This window comes from Malania oleifera, chromosome 3 (assembly GCF_029873635.1).
Source record: "Malania oleifera isolate guangnan ecotype guangnan chromosome 3, ASM2987363v1, whole genome shotgun sequence".
Lineage (NCBI taxonomy): Eukaryota > Viridiplantae > Streptophyta > Magnoliopsida > Santalales > Ximeniaceae > Malania > Malania oleifera.
This window is the reverse complement of record NC_080419.1, coordinates 110,285,045-110,297,510: the sequence shown is the minus strand read 5'-3', so window position 1 is coordinate 110,297,510 and position 12,466 is coordinate 110,285,045. Positions and strand designations below refer to the sequence as shown.

The window sequence follows — 12,466 nt, the reverse complement described above, 5'->3', positions numbered from 1 at the left end:
AGGTTTCAAAACTTCACTTGCTAATTGACATGGTCACCACCAGCTATGATAAATTTTTCTTTGGAGATGTTGGAAGAGAAACATATGATTTCTTTTGGGGTGATTTTGCTGATTGGTATGTGTGTGTGTGTGTGTGGTATCTCAAATATGTTTGCATATTTCTATAGATATTCATCATTTTTTTTGTTTTCTTGTATGGCAGTATTTAATGTCTAATGAAAAGTTTACTTCGATTTAAGAATGATTTATTTGCTCTCTTTTCAGAAATTGGATAAAGTTGCACTTATGTGACATAGTCGTATAGATTATTAAAGACACAACAAACAAGGATCTTGGTACTGGTTTTATTTAGTCATATTACTTACGTTGGGAAGCATGAGTTGGTAAGGTAGTACGGTCCCTAGGATGTTTTGACACACATTAGAAACAGAGATGGAGACCTGCTGCTGTGATTAGGCGATCCAATTTACTTAACTCTGTTAACAGGGTATTAGAGCATGTACCTGAGACCTAAACCCTAAGTGCCCCTGCCACTGCCGAACGGAGCCCTAAATTCCCAATCTTATGCATTTCTACCACCATCGGAGAGTTGTGATCACTACTGCAAACCTGAAACCAACCAAGGAGCCGCCAAAAATCCAGCAGTCACTGGAAAATTCATAGACAACGCAGCATGTTCAGAAACACAAACCCCATTGATTATGCACAACCAACACGAAAGCATAGACATTGTCGATCTCTTGAACCCTCCCATTTCAGAGCTTCCCCAAACACCTTCACGTGTCGGTCAAACCCTCCCATCACCAGAGCTTCCACTCCACATTGATGGAGGACGTGATGCTCATCTTCTTTACACTATTAGTCGCTATCCCCTTCTACTGCCTACATTGCTACTGCTACACCATGCCAAATCCTTGTCGCCTTGGTTGGACAAAGTTAAAACAATTGGTTCCTACTTTGAGCTCAACATCTGGTCTAAAGTGTGTGTCTTGTCTATTGGGATATTATCATCGTATTGTCAATAAACAAGCAATAAGCCCTTTCATGTTAGTTCATGAAAACAGACTAACTGAATTACATGAACTTCTAAATTGGCACCACACTCATGTTTAGGGCCTATACATATGCAGATTGGCTTGGATCACCCTCTAACAAAATATGCACAATCATGTAACTTTTGTTTGATGATTATTCAAGGATGATTTTTCTCAATTTCATTTTGAGTTATTTCATATCTTTTGTACCTTTTGTTCTGAAATAAAGACTTAATTTGATTTGAATGTTCAGATACTTTGAAATGATAATGATAAAGTGTGCTTTAACCCAGTTCACTATTTATTTGACTCAGTTTCGTTCATTAGTCATCTTGTGCTCGCACTCGGAAAAATGGGGTTACAAAAAGGAAAGGTAGTCATAGCCTTGAAGTCACCTCTACCTTACTTGAAGTCACCCCTACCTTATTTTATCAGATGCATGTCCCTAAAGTGTTTGAGTGATACTGAAATTACTGCTTGCTATCTTATCAACAGAATGCCATCTTCTGTTCTGAATGATAAAATTATCTACTCGATTCCTTTGTTCTCTTTACCTCCTTGTATATTCAGGTGAGTGTCCTTTGTTCATCAATTAACTCCCAGGGTGTATAAGTTGGATCCTTGTGCTATAAAATGTGTTTTTCTGGGTCACTTGTGTGCTCAAAATGGATATCCTTGTTATAGTCCTATTATGCATTGCTTCTTTTACCTTCTTTGAGTTTACACCATATTATTCTCCGTCCATGAGTGGTTCTGACCTCAATGAGTCTCAAAGGAGGAGAGCCCCCTCCAGTTTCCACAGCTATGCCTTTTGTTTTCTTATCTGATTTCCCACGATGTTGATCCTTTCACTGTTGTCCAAAAACATATATGCAGCTGTACACAGCATCCCATCTCTAACCTTGTTTGCTATGACTTCTTGTCACCCTTATATTATTGTTTCGTTAGTATTCTATCTTTTTGCTGCTCTTCCTAAATCTATTTCCTTAGCTTGCACTGAATGGAGGACTGCAATGGTTGAAGAGATGTGTGCATTATAGGAAATAATACTCGGGAATTGGTATCCCTTCCTTTTGATAAATCTGTGGTTGGTTGTTGCTTGGCATATACCATGAAAATCGATCATAATGGTTTTGTGGCTCATTTAAAGGCATCTCTTGTTGCTAAGGGATATACTTAGGTGTACAGTTTGGATTATTCAGACACATTCTCCCAGTTGTCAAAGTTGTTGATGCAGGAGCAGCATCAAGTATCTGCACCCAGGGAGTGATTTGAAGAAATTGAAGACAGGAAGGAAGGGGAAGAGAGGAGAGAGGCAATATAGGGAGGAAACTCGTGTTCACTTCAATTGAAACTCATCAACAACCGCCTACAAAATGACTTATACACTATTTATAAGAAAGCCTCTTCACATTAAATTACACACAAACCCCTAAAACTACTTTGCATTACAAACATACCCTTAAAATACACAAATATTACAAGCAAGTCTCCAAATACACATAATACTATACTTGAACTAAACAGATAATAAACTACTAACTAAACCCAACAATCCGTAATTCCTATTAATTATTCTCCAACAAGGATCTTCCCAAAGGCTTGCTTTTTGTCCTACATCACTTGCCTCTTGTTCATCTCCCTAAGACACCACTTGTCACTGGCTTTTGTATCACTTAGATGCGAAGAATACCTTCCTACTAGTCATATTCAATAGGAACCTATGCAGAGAAACCACCTGCATTTGTTGCAGGGAGTCTAGCTTAGTTTGTTGGTTCAAGAAATCATTATATGGTTTAAAACAGTCTTGCTGAGCAGGTTTGATCAATTCAATGTTATAGTACTTGAGTTTGACCACTGACGGTGTGCAATAGCTCACTCTATTTTATCTTTATACTCTATTCAGTAGTACTCTTCTTGTTGTGTATGTGGATGATATTGTGAACAGTGGTGATAATGATCAAGTTATTGAAGGCCTAAAGAATTTTGTACAAATTTAGTTTTAGACCAAAGATTTAGGACCATTAAAGTAGTTTTGGGGTATAGAGTACCCACATCTCGTATGGGAACCTTTTTTGTCAGAGAGGAAGTATGTTATTGATCTTTTAGATGAGGCTAGGCTATTCAAAACCAAACTTGTTGATACAACCATGAATCCTAATAGTAAGTTAACCATGGATCCTAACAGTAAGTTAGGGTCAAATATAGGTGATTTGTTGCCTAACCCAGGATGGTACTAGAGACTTATTGAAAAGTTGAATTATCGCATAGTCCTAAACCAGATATATCTTTCATAACAAGTATTGTGAGTCAATTTCTTGATTCTCCGAGAACAAGTCACTTGGATGCTGTAATTTGCATCTTGATATATCTCAAAGGTGCACCTAGGAAAGGTTTCTTATATAAGGATGGGGGTCACAATTATAGTTGGAGATATACAGATGCAGATTAGGCCAAGTCACCTTCCAACAGCGGATCCACATTATTGGTTGTAATTTGGTTTCTTGGAAGAGTAAGAAATACATTATGATGGCTAGGTCGAGTGCTGAGTCAACATTGTTTGGTTGAAGAACATGTTAGAAGAATAGAGTCTCAACATTCTCAATTAATGGAGTTGATGTGTGATTATCAAGTTGCTATTCATATTGCCTCCAATCCAATCTTCCATCACAACAACAATAAGCCTAAGTCCTGTTAGGTGAGGTTAGCTACATGAATCCTTTTCCACAAATTCACCTGATTGAGGGCATTCAGTTAGCTTAAGAGCTATTCAGTCCTTCCTGGATCTAATCTTCCATGAACAGACAAAACACATTGGAACTGATTGCCACTCTGCTCAAGAGAAACTTGTGCATGAGCTCGTTACCACCACTATGAATTCTGATTTATAGCTATTGAGAAAATATTAGTATTTGGAATTCTTATGTTAATATAACAACATTGGCAACTATTGACTCTACAGAAAGGATAAAATGAAATTTTACTAAGGGGGCCTTGTTTTATAAGGAACAAGTTTCTTATATTGCTTTATTGTTTCTTTGGGTTCTTTCATGGGTCTTCCAATACTTTTCAAAAAGACATAATATTAAAAACTGTGTTGAAGTTTCTACCAATAGTCGTATGTCCCTTGAAGATAAATTTTAATTTTCAATCATGCGATGACATTTCATGCTCAAATTCAAAATTCGAATCTCTGTAAATTTTGATGTAAAGTTCTCTTAGCTATTCACCTGTTTTTAAAACACATACTTGAAATTTTATTAAGGAGAACAATAAGAAGAGATTTTATTAAGGCTAGTAAACAAGGCTCCTTTTCAGTATATCTTTTTTTAATTGAAAAAGAAGACATTTTATTGAGGAGAACAATAAGTACAAAAGAAGCATAAGGAATCCTCCTTATAAGATAAAAGAACAAAAAACAAAAAAATCAAAAATATCCCAAAAAATATATAAGATATCAAAACAGTGCAGCCAGCCTATCACACTGTAAACCTGAAAAAGAAACTCCTCTGAAACATCCTACTGCAAAATCCCACCAGGAGGCCATATACTGAATCCTACCCCGAAGCCCACAAGGGTCCTTTTCAGTATTAAGAACTCAATATCTTGTTTGGAAGTCTAAAATGAAGGCAGCATACATACATATATACATACATACATACATACATATATATATATATATAAAACTCAATATCTTGTTTGGAAGTCTAAAATGAAGGCAGCATACATACATACACACATATACATACATACATACATACATACACACATATACATACATACATACATACATACACACATATACATACATACATACATACATACATACATACATATATATATATACATACATACATACATATATACATACATGCATATATATATATATATATATATATATATATATATATATATTGTTGTGGTATCTGATTACAGACTCCTTATAAAATCAGATTTCAATATATAAATTTCCTTTCAGCTTTTTTTTTTTTCAGAAGAAACCAAAACCTGCTTTCTGCCAAGCCTGATTATAAAAAATAATCTCAACCGAACAATCACAAGATAATATACAGCAAGATATATAAGAGAAAGATCAACACAAGAAACAACAACCGATTTATGTGGTTTGGCCCTAAAGGCCTACATTCACGGCAGGAACTCACCTAGGAGCAGCTTTCATTAATGGTGGAAAACGAGTTACAGACGAGATCAAACCTGCGAGGCTTTACAAATTCCTCCAAGAATCAGCCAAGAAAAAAACCCCAAGAAACCCTAACCCTATTCTCCCACCAGAGCTCTCAGCCTCCCCTCTCTTTTTCCCTGATTCTCTCAAATTTTCTCCCCAAATGAAATTTTTACTTTCAGCCTTCTCTTTACAGAACCAGCGCTGAATAAAATTACAGATCACTGAAAATTACAGAAATGCCATTAATGAAAACAGAATGTTTTTGGCTGTCAGATCTGAGAGGCATTCAATGATTCAGATCACTCCAGATGATAAGCTTGACATTCTGCAACATATATATATGTACGTATGTAGATATATAGATTAGGTTATGTTGCAGTTATTTAGTGAAGTTCAGTGTGTTGTTTTTTTTAAAAAAAATAAAAAAATAAATCTGCATTGACATCTTCCTTTTCCCCTTAGGTATATTGAAGCCAGTAAAGCTCGCCTTTACCACCACTCTGGGGATCATTCAGTTGCTTTGCTGGCACAGGCAGTACTTGTATATGTTTTTGAAAACATTCTGAAAGTGCTACATCCATTCATGCCATTTGTAACTGAGGAATTATGGCAGGTAATGGGATTTCTAGTATTTCAATTGTATGTGTTGTATTGGAGTTCTCTAACTGTGTCTTCTATTGTTTTGGTGGCTTTTAATACATAATACTCCTTTTTTTTTTTTTCGAACACAAAACATAACTAATGAACTGTTCTACATTCACATCAACATTTTCTACTCTGGACAAGCCTTGAAACTATTCAGGTTACAACTTTATTGAAGGAATTCTTCAAAAAGTTTCATCTTTTCTTCCAGATGCTTGTTGGCTAATTGTGAGGGAAGGTGTTATTGATCAAGTAAAATTAAAAGTAACTGCCAGTGATGCTTCATGATTTGGTCTTTTTTATGCTTCTATTTTCAGTACAATGTTGTGTCATGACTTTGGATTTTTTTAGGAAAGCTGTATAGTAGTCTGAATGTCCTTAAAAATTGTATTTCCCCTTGGGAAGCGACTTGGGCATGCAGGTTGAATATTGATAATTTACAAAAGGGTAGCTTGAAGTTTTTGGGAGATGATAAATAGCATCTTGGGTCCTGGTCATGTTTACTTTAAGCTTTACTTGGAGGGAAACCAAAGGAGAAGGCTAGGAGTTTCATTCCTGATGTGGAGTTTTGACTTATGTTAAAACTATATTTTTTGGGAAATGGATTAATTTAGTTCTAGTGTTTTGGTTTGAACCCCTTCAATAGTTTACACTTCTAAAGATGGAGGCCATTGAGATATACATGGGGAAATTTTCTATTGTATTTCAAAGATTCCTCTCATGGTCCCTTTTTTCCTTAATGATGCTTTCTCCATTTTTATAGGAAAATTGCAATAAATCCTTATCTTGAATCCTACTTTTGAATCTAATACATGGCTCAGGCTTAGTTTCACCCTTGTACTTTGTAACTTTTGAGAAGAAACAGAAATGGATCTGATTGAGAACATTTTGAAAATTATTTGACTCCCTGTAAAAGAGGACCTGCTATGAGGAGCTGATTTTGAGTGTTTGGTTAAAAAAGTTTTAAGATGCTTGAAAATATTTAAATTGACTAAATTGGTTAGAATATGTAATTAATGCATCATAGTTTTGTAAATATTTTTAAAAAATCTAATGACACCAATGGAATAGAATAATTTATTGGGGAAAAAACAAAGTAGCTTTTAGCTTTTAAAACCTTCAAACCCTTAACTCCTTAAAAATTCCTCGAGAAAAGCTAAATGTTGGCTTTTTAAAGGTTGAAAAAGTTGTTCGCCAAATGCATTACACCCAGCTTTTATTTTAATAAAGGAGTTCAGCCAAAAAAGAGAGGGGGAAACTGACCCTCACTGAAGTTTCTTTTAACACTTGATAAGGATAATTGTCATTGTTTGACAATGTCTATTACTAATGAGTAATGACACAAGAATACATTTCTTTTTTGCAAATATGCTATGTGATGATGGCTTTCAATCAATTTATTGGATGGATTGATCGTTTTAGTGATACTCCGGTGAAACCATTTGTTTCTCACTTAAATCTAAATTCATTGCTAATCTGGTGTCATATCTGCTGTGTCCGTCTAGTAGAATTTTCTACATGGTTTTATTGGATGGATCTTGTTGGTGGTAGATTTTCTGGGCAAAAATGAACAAGCTATGGTTGTGCAGAATTTTCATGTGTTATGTCATGCCTGGTTTTTGTGGGAAAGTAAAATATAAGGAACATTGAGATAGAAAAATGTAAGTAGTGGAGAATTGCTCTGTTATTAACGTAGTTTTTGATGTTTTTTCCTGCATCAGTTTTCCTCAAAACTTAGGACTTTTGTTTTCTGGAATTTGTGTGTTTGTAGTATTTTACATCTTGTGTGTGTTCACAGCCTCTGATAAGCAATGTATCCCATCCATTTGTGTGTGTTGAATTTCCCAGATCCTTGTCAAAGTCTCCTTTGTGGATTGATGCTTGTTTTTGTAGATTGTAATCATTGTTTTTTAATTATATGCAGGCACTCCCCAATCGGAAAGAAGCTCTTATAGTATCTCCATGGCCTCAGGCTTCACTTCCAAGGCTTACCAATTCAATTAAAAAATTTGAAAATTTACAGGCTTTGGTGAGTTCAATGGAGTTGTTTTTGTCCTTCCCCTGAATATGTCCTTGGCCATTTGCTCCTTGAGAACCCTTGTACAAATTTTTTCATCTTCCCTGCAACTAAAATAATCAGCTTTTCCTTTTCTTAGACTAGAGCTATCAGGAATGCCCGGGCGGAATACTCGGTCGAACCTGCCAAACGTATATCTGCATCTATAGTTGCAGGCGCAGAAGTTATCCAGTATATTTCTGTATGTATTTTCCTTCTCTTTTTTTCCCCTTTCTGCCATGCACCTATGGATTTAAAACAGCAACTCTTGGCAGAGCATCTGATGTGGCTGTAGAAAATTGGTGTAATTAATCCATTTGTGAGTTAAACAGATGCTAACATCTGAAGGAAAGTGTTTCCATTTCAATTACTGAGAAGAATTTATCATTTGATGCACTCTGACATCTAGCAAACCAAAATATGCTTATCTTCCATTTTGTTAGATGAGCATTGGATTTTTCTCTCGCCCCAGGTTTTCTCGTTTGGTGAACTGAATGGAGCTCACTAAAATCCAGATCATTTTTTGCACGCATCATAATACAGCACAAAACTCTGTTTACCTTTCAACGATCATAATACATTTATTAATTTCTGATGCTCCTTTAACTGCTTTTTTTTTTTTTTTTTTTTTGGAAATTTTAATAATATACCATGCCATATTTTCCTATGATCCCCTGCCTACATCAAGTCATATTGGTATGTTGTTTAAAAGACCATCTAATGGAAAAACAACTTTTTTGTGATCAATTTCACATGGGTTGCTTCTGTATTCTTGGATATGTGCATTGTAGGCATGTCTTGTTAATATCTGCCAATTGTTTGATGCAGAAAGAGAAAGAAGTTTTAGCTCTTCTCTCCCGGCTAGATCTTCAAAACATCCATTTTACAAATTCAGCTCCAGGCATGTTCTATTTTTTGTGTTTTACTTCTATTAAAAGGTTGGAATTTTTTTTATTCATTTTTATTTTTTGCCAACTGGCTTAATACTGAACCTTTGTTTGCTCTTGTGGATGTGACACCATGCTTCAGAGGATGCAAATCAATCAATCCACCTCGTTGTAGGGGAAGGTCTAGAGGCATATCTCCCCCTCGCTGATATGGTTGATATATCTGCTGAAGTCGAACGCCTTTCTAAGCGTCTTTCCAAGATGCAGACAGAATATAAAGGACTTGCATCTCGCCTTAGTTCTTCCAATGTATGATGTTTGTTCACTCATTTCTTTTGATGCATGTATATACATTAGTAGTACTTCACCATGTTTATGAGTTAATAAAGGCATAGTAATTTTATATACACATAATAACCATGAGAAAGTGAAGGGGAGCCTAGGGCGCAACGGTAAATTTTTCACCATGTGACCTGGAGGTCACAGGTTTGTGGTGTGGAAACAGCTTTTTGCAAAATTGTAAGGTAAGGCTGCGTATTGTAGACTCATCGTGGTCCGCCCCTTCCCTGGACTCCGCATACGCAGGAGCTTTGTGCACCAGAGTGCCCTTTATAATAACCATGACAAACCTATTGCATCTTTGCCTGCTTTAGTGGGAAATATGGGATACTGTAATAGACATTACATTCTAGCCTTATCATGCCTTGGTGCTTATGCAAAAAATGTTTAATATTTACACTGCATGAAAGGCTTTTGGTGAGTACAAAATTTATAAAAATGATGCTCAATTTGTAGCCAGGAAATAGTAGGCAAATCACATAGGGGACCTGTTACATGTTTTGATTTAATGCTTGTGTTGTAGGGAGAATATGCAAAGACGTTGGAATTAACTTACAAGAATAATCAGTTCCTATTATTTTTTGCTTCAAAATACCAGTTCTACTTTTCCATAATCCCTATTACATTTACTTAAAATATTCAAAATACTAACCAAGCAAATATAAAAAGACTAGTTAGATTGAAATGAATATGTACCAGACTGCATTGCCAAATGAAGGCATTCTTTTAACTTGTATAAACAAAACGAATGTTTTTTTGGGAGAAAGGGTCAGCAAAGCATTTTTCTACGGCATTGAGTGTTCCATTTTTCTTGGTGAAGATACCCTTCCATGTTGTGGCTGTAAAAGGATGCACTTTTTTATGCTCATTAACAGCGTGTTTTGTTTTATGCAGTTCATAGAGAAAGCTCCTGAGGAAGTTGTTCGTGGTGTTCAAGAAAAAGCAGCAGAAGCAGAGGAGAAGATCAATCTAACTCAAAATCGTCTAGATTTTCTCAAATCCAGAGTTTTGGTATTAGAATAGGCTGTACTGGTGGATCTTGATTGCATTTTTTTGTAAGTCTTCCATTTTATGCTCTCTTCCCCTTGGACCTATTAACCGCATGGTTGAAGCATGCGAATTTTGTTTCTTTTGCATTTTGAGGCTGCAAATTATTAGCATGCAAATTTTGCAGCCCAGCAATGGTGAATTATTATTTTCCACATTTCATGTATGCACATTCAGAGGACACATACCTGTGCCGACTAGTCTTTAACAAGCATCTCCTTTGCATGTTCCTTGCTGCCGCACTCCCTGCAGACTCATTCAAAGGACAGTTTGTGAGACCTGCCTCTTCTGAAACCATCTGTTGTGTGGCAAACATCTCCTTGGCATGTTCCTGGCAGCAGTGGTACCGAAGCATTGGATGGATGAAGACGAAACTTGGTTACTAAATTTGTTTCTTCAGTGGCTGGGGGTGTCAATAGAAGCTGTGGCCATTTAACTGTACATTATTATATTTGTAATTGTAACAAAATTCCCATTGCTAATATTGATCTGAAGCAGCTGTTTGGCTTTTTTCTGTGTATCAATTATTTATGTCACTTTGTAAAGAATATTTTGGCTGAACAAATATCTCAGCTTTTACCCACTGTTCCTCTCAGAAATTATCATTTGTCGTGATGAAATTTGAAAGGGCGGTGTCCCAATCAGCAACCTTGGTTTGCTTTTTCAAATTTTTGTTGTGGAAGGAAATGTAAGTAAAAGTAGTCGTTTTGTGGTGAATAGCTGCTTTTATTTCTTTATTTTTTAAAATATATTTTGAAAATACCTTTTAAATATTTTTTTAAAAAAAGTTTTGGCATATATTCTGAAATTTTGAAAGGTTAGTAACTTTTTGAATTTAAATAGATTTAAATAAAATTTAATATACTTTTATTTTATATTTTGTTCAAATTCAACTCTATTCCTAATATAGGGTTAATGAAAAAGCTTGGTTTTCCAAACTCCAAGCCATAAGCAAATTACATGATCACCTTTAGTTTTTAAGGTTATCTTGGCCCATTTTTTTAATCATCCGTGACAATTTGAAGGAGGAAGATTCCTAAGGACATCTTCACAATTAGTAGTGTTTGGTTTGTGGCATCCTTCAAGATTTTCGGTAATATGATCCTCATGACGTTTCATTCTACATTTGTTTGAGAATGAGAATGTGATGTGACGGGAATGCTCTCATTCTTGAGAATGAAAGGATTTCCATAAGCATGAAAGGATTTCCATAAGCATGGGCATCCACTTCTCCCACAAGTTTCACGGGAATCCCATTTTTGTAAGAATTTTAATTGTTGAATCAAATTACTCTCATTATTTTGGATTTTTTTATCACATATCCCTATTGTATTTTAAATAATAAAGTATTAATAAATAAAATTTTAAATTTTAAAAATAGCATAAACATCAATTATTTTGATTGGAAAATATATAAATTATTAATTAAAGATATTAATTGTAAATTTTTACTTGAAACTCTAATTAATTTCTAATTATAAATTAATTAAAGTTTTAATTGAAAATTATAACTAATGTTAATTAGAATATATAAAAATGGAAATAATTGATTTTTTGAGTCATATTCCTCTTTTGATTATGACAAACAACAGCATCTCATGGTTGTGCTTAAATGTGTACAGGATAAATTTTAGAAAAGCACAGATGATACTGCAATATGGAAACCATGAACAGCTTCTACACGATCATATTCCAAGACGTATTCCATGGACACCTGAGAGCAAAGATAGAAGACTTATGTAATTTTTGTGTTATAATAGTAATTAGGGTTTGGATGTGCATCCATTTCATTTAATTTATCTTTAAGCTCATCAATGACCATAGGATTGACCTTAAGAACCCTAAAATCAACAAAAACCTTTTATACTCAAAGTTAAACTTTTTACAAAAGGTTTGAAGTGTTTTGAAATCAAAGACAAAGGCCAAAAACTCATTTTAAGGCCAATCGATTGGCTTGTAAGGCCCAGTCAACCATAGTGTTCTCAAGGCCAAAAATAAGGTTTTGAACAAAGGCCCAGTCGATCGGCCTCCCATAAGTACTTGGGCCAGTCGACCGACGTGTGCATAACGCCAAAATTGTAATTTGAATAGACCCGGCATACTGGCCACTTTTAAGCATTGCTAGCTCAGTCGACCGGTCTGAACAAATGGGCAATTATATAAGAGCCCAGTCGGCCGGCCTCTTAAAGGCTTAATTGGCCCAGCTGATCGACCTTATGATCCGGCAAACCGAATCTTAAGCTTAGCAGGTCATTTCTCGCGAAAAAGGAAATTG

At 35.3% G+C, this 12,466-nt stretch overlaps 1 protein-coding gene across 5 annotated transcripts in view; it reads left to right on the top strand.

Moving 5' to 3' along the window:
• LOC131152273 (valine--tRNA ligase, chloroplastic/mitochondrial 2) overlaps positions 1–10,859 on the top strand; it is a 122,234-nt gene extending 111,375 nt beyond the window's left edge. For 2 of the 5 annotated variants that reach the window (XM_058104053.1, XM_058104055.1), the window contains 7 exons: positions 3–115; positions 5,683–5,833; positions 7,787–7,891; positions 8,019–8,120; positions 8,747–8,819; positions 8,948–9,114; positions 10,039–10,859. In XM_058104053.1, the coding sequence (XP_057960036.1) occupies positions 3–115; positions 5,683–5,833; positions 7,787–7,891; positions 8,019–8,120; positions 8,747–8,819; positions 8,948–9,114; positions 10,039–10,167 (840 nt within the window). In that variant the 3' untranslated portion in view covers positions 10,168–10,859. The remainder of the gene's footprint in view (positions 1–2; positions 116–5,682; positions 5,834–7,786; positions 7,892–8,018; positions 8,121–8,746; positions 8,820–8,947; positions 9,115–10,038) is intronic. The other 3 variants (XM_058104054.1, XM_058104052.1, XM_058104051.1) reach the window with 3 other exon arrangements.
• Positions 10,860–12,466: the final 1,607 nt, after the last annotated feature.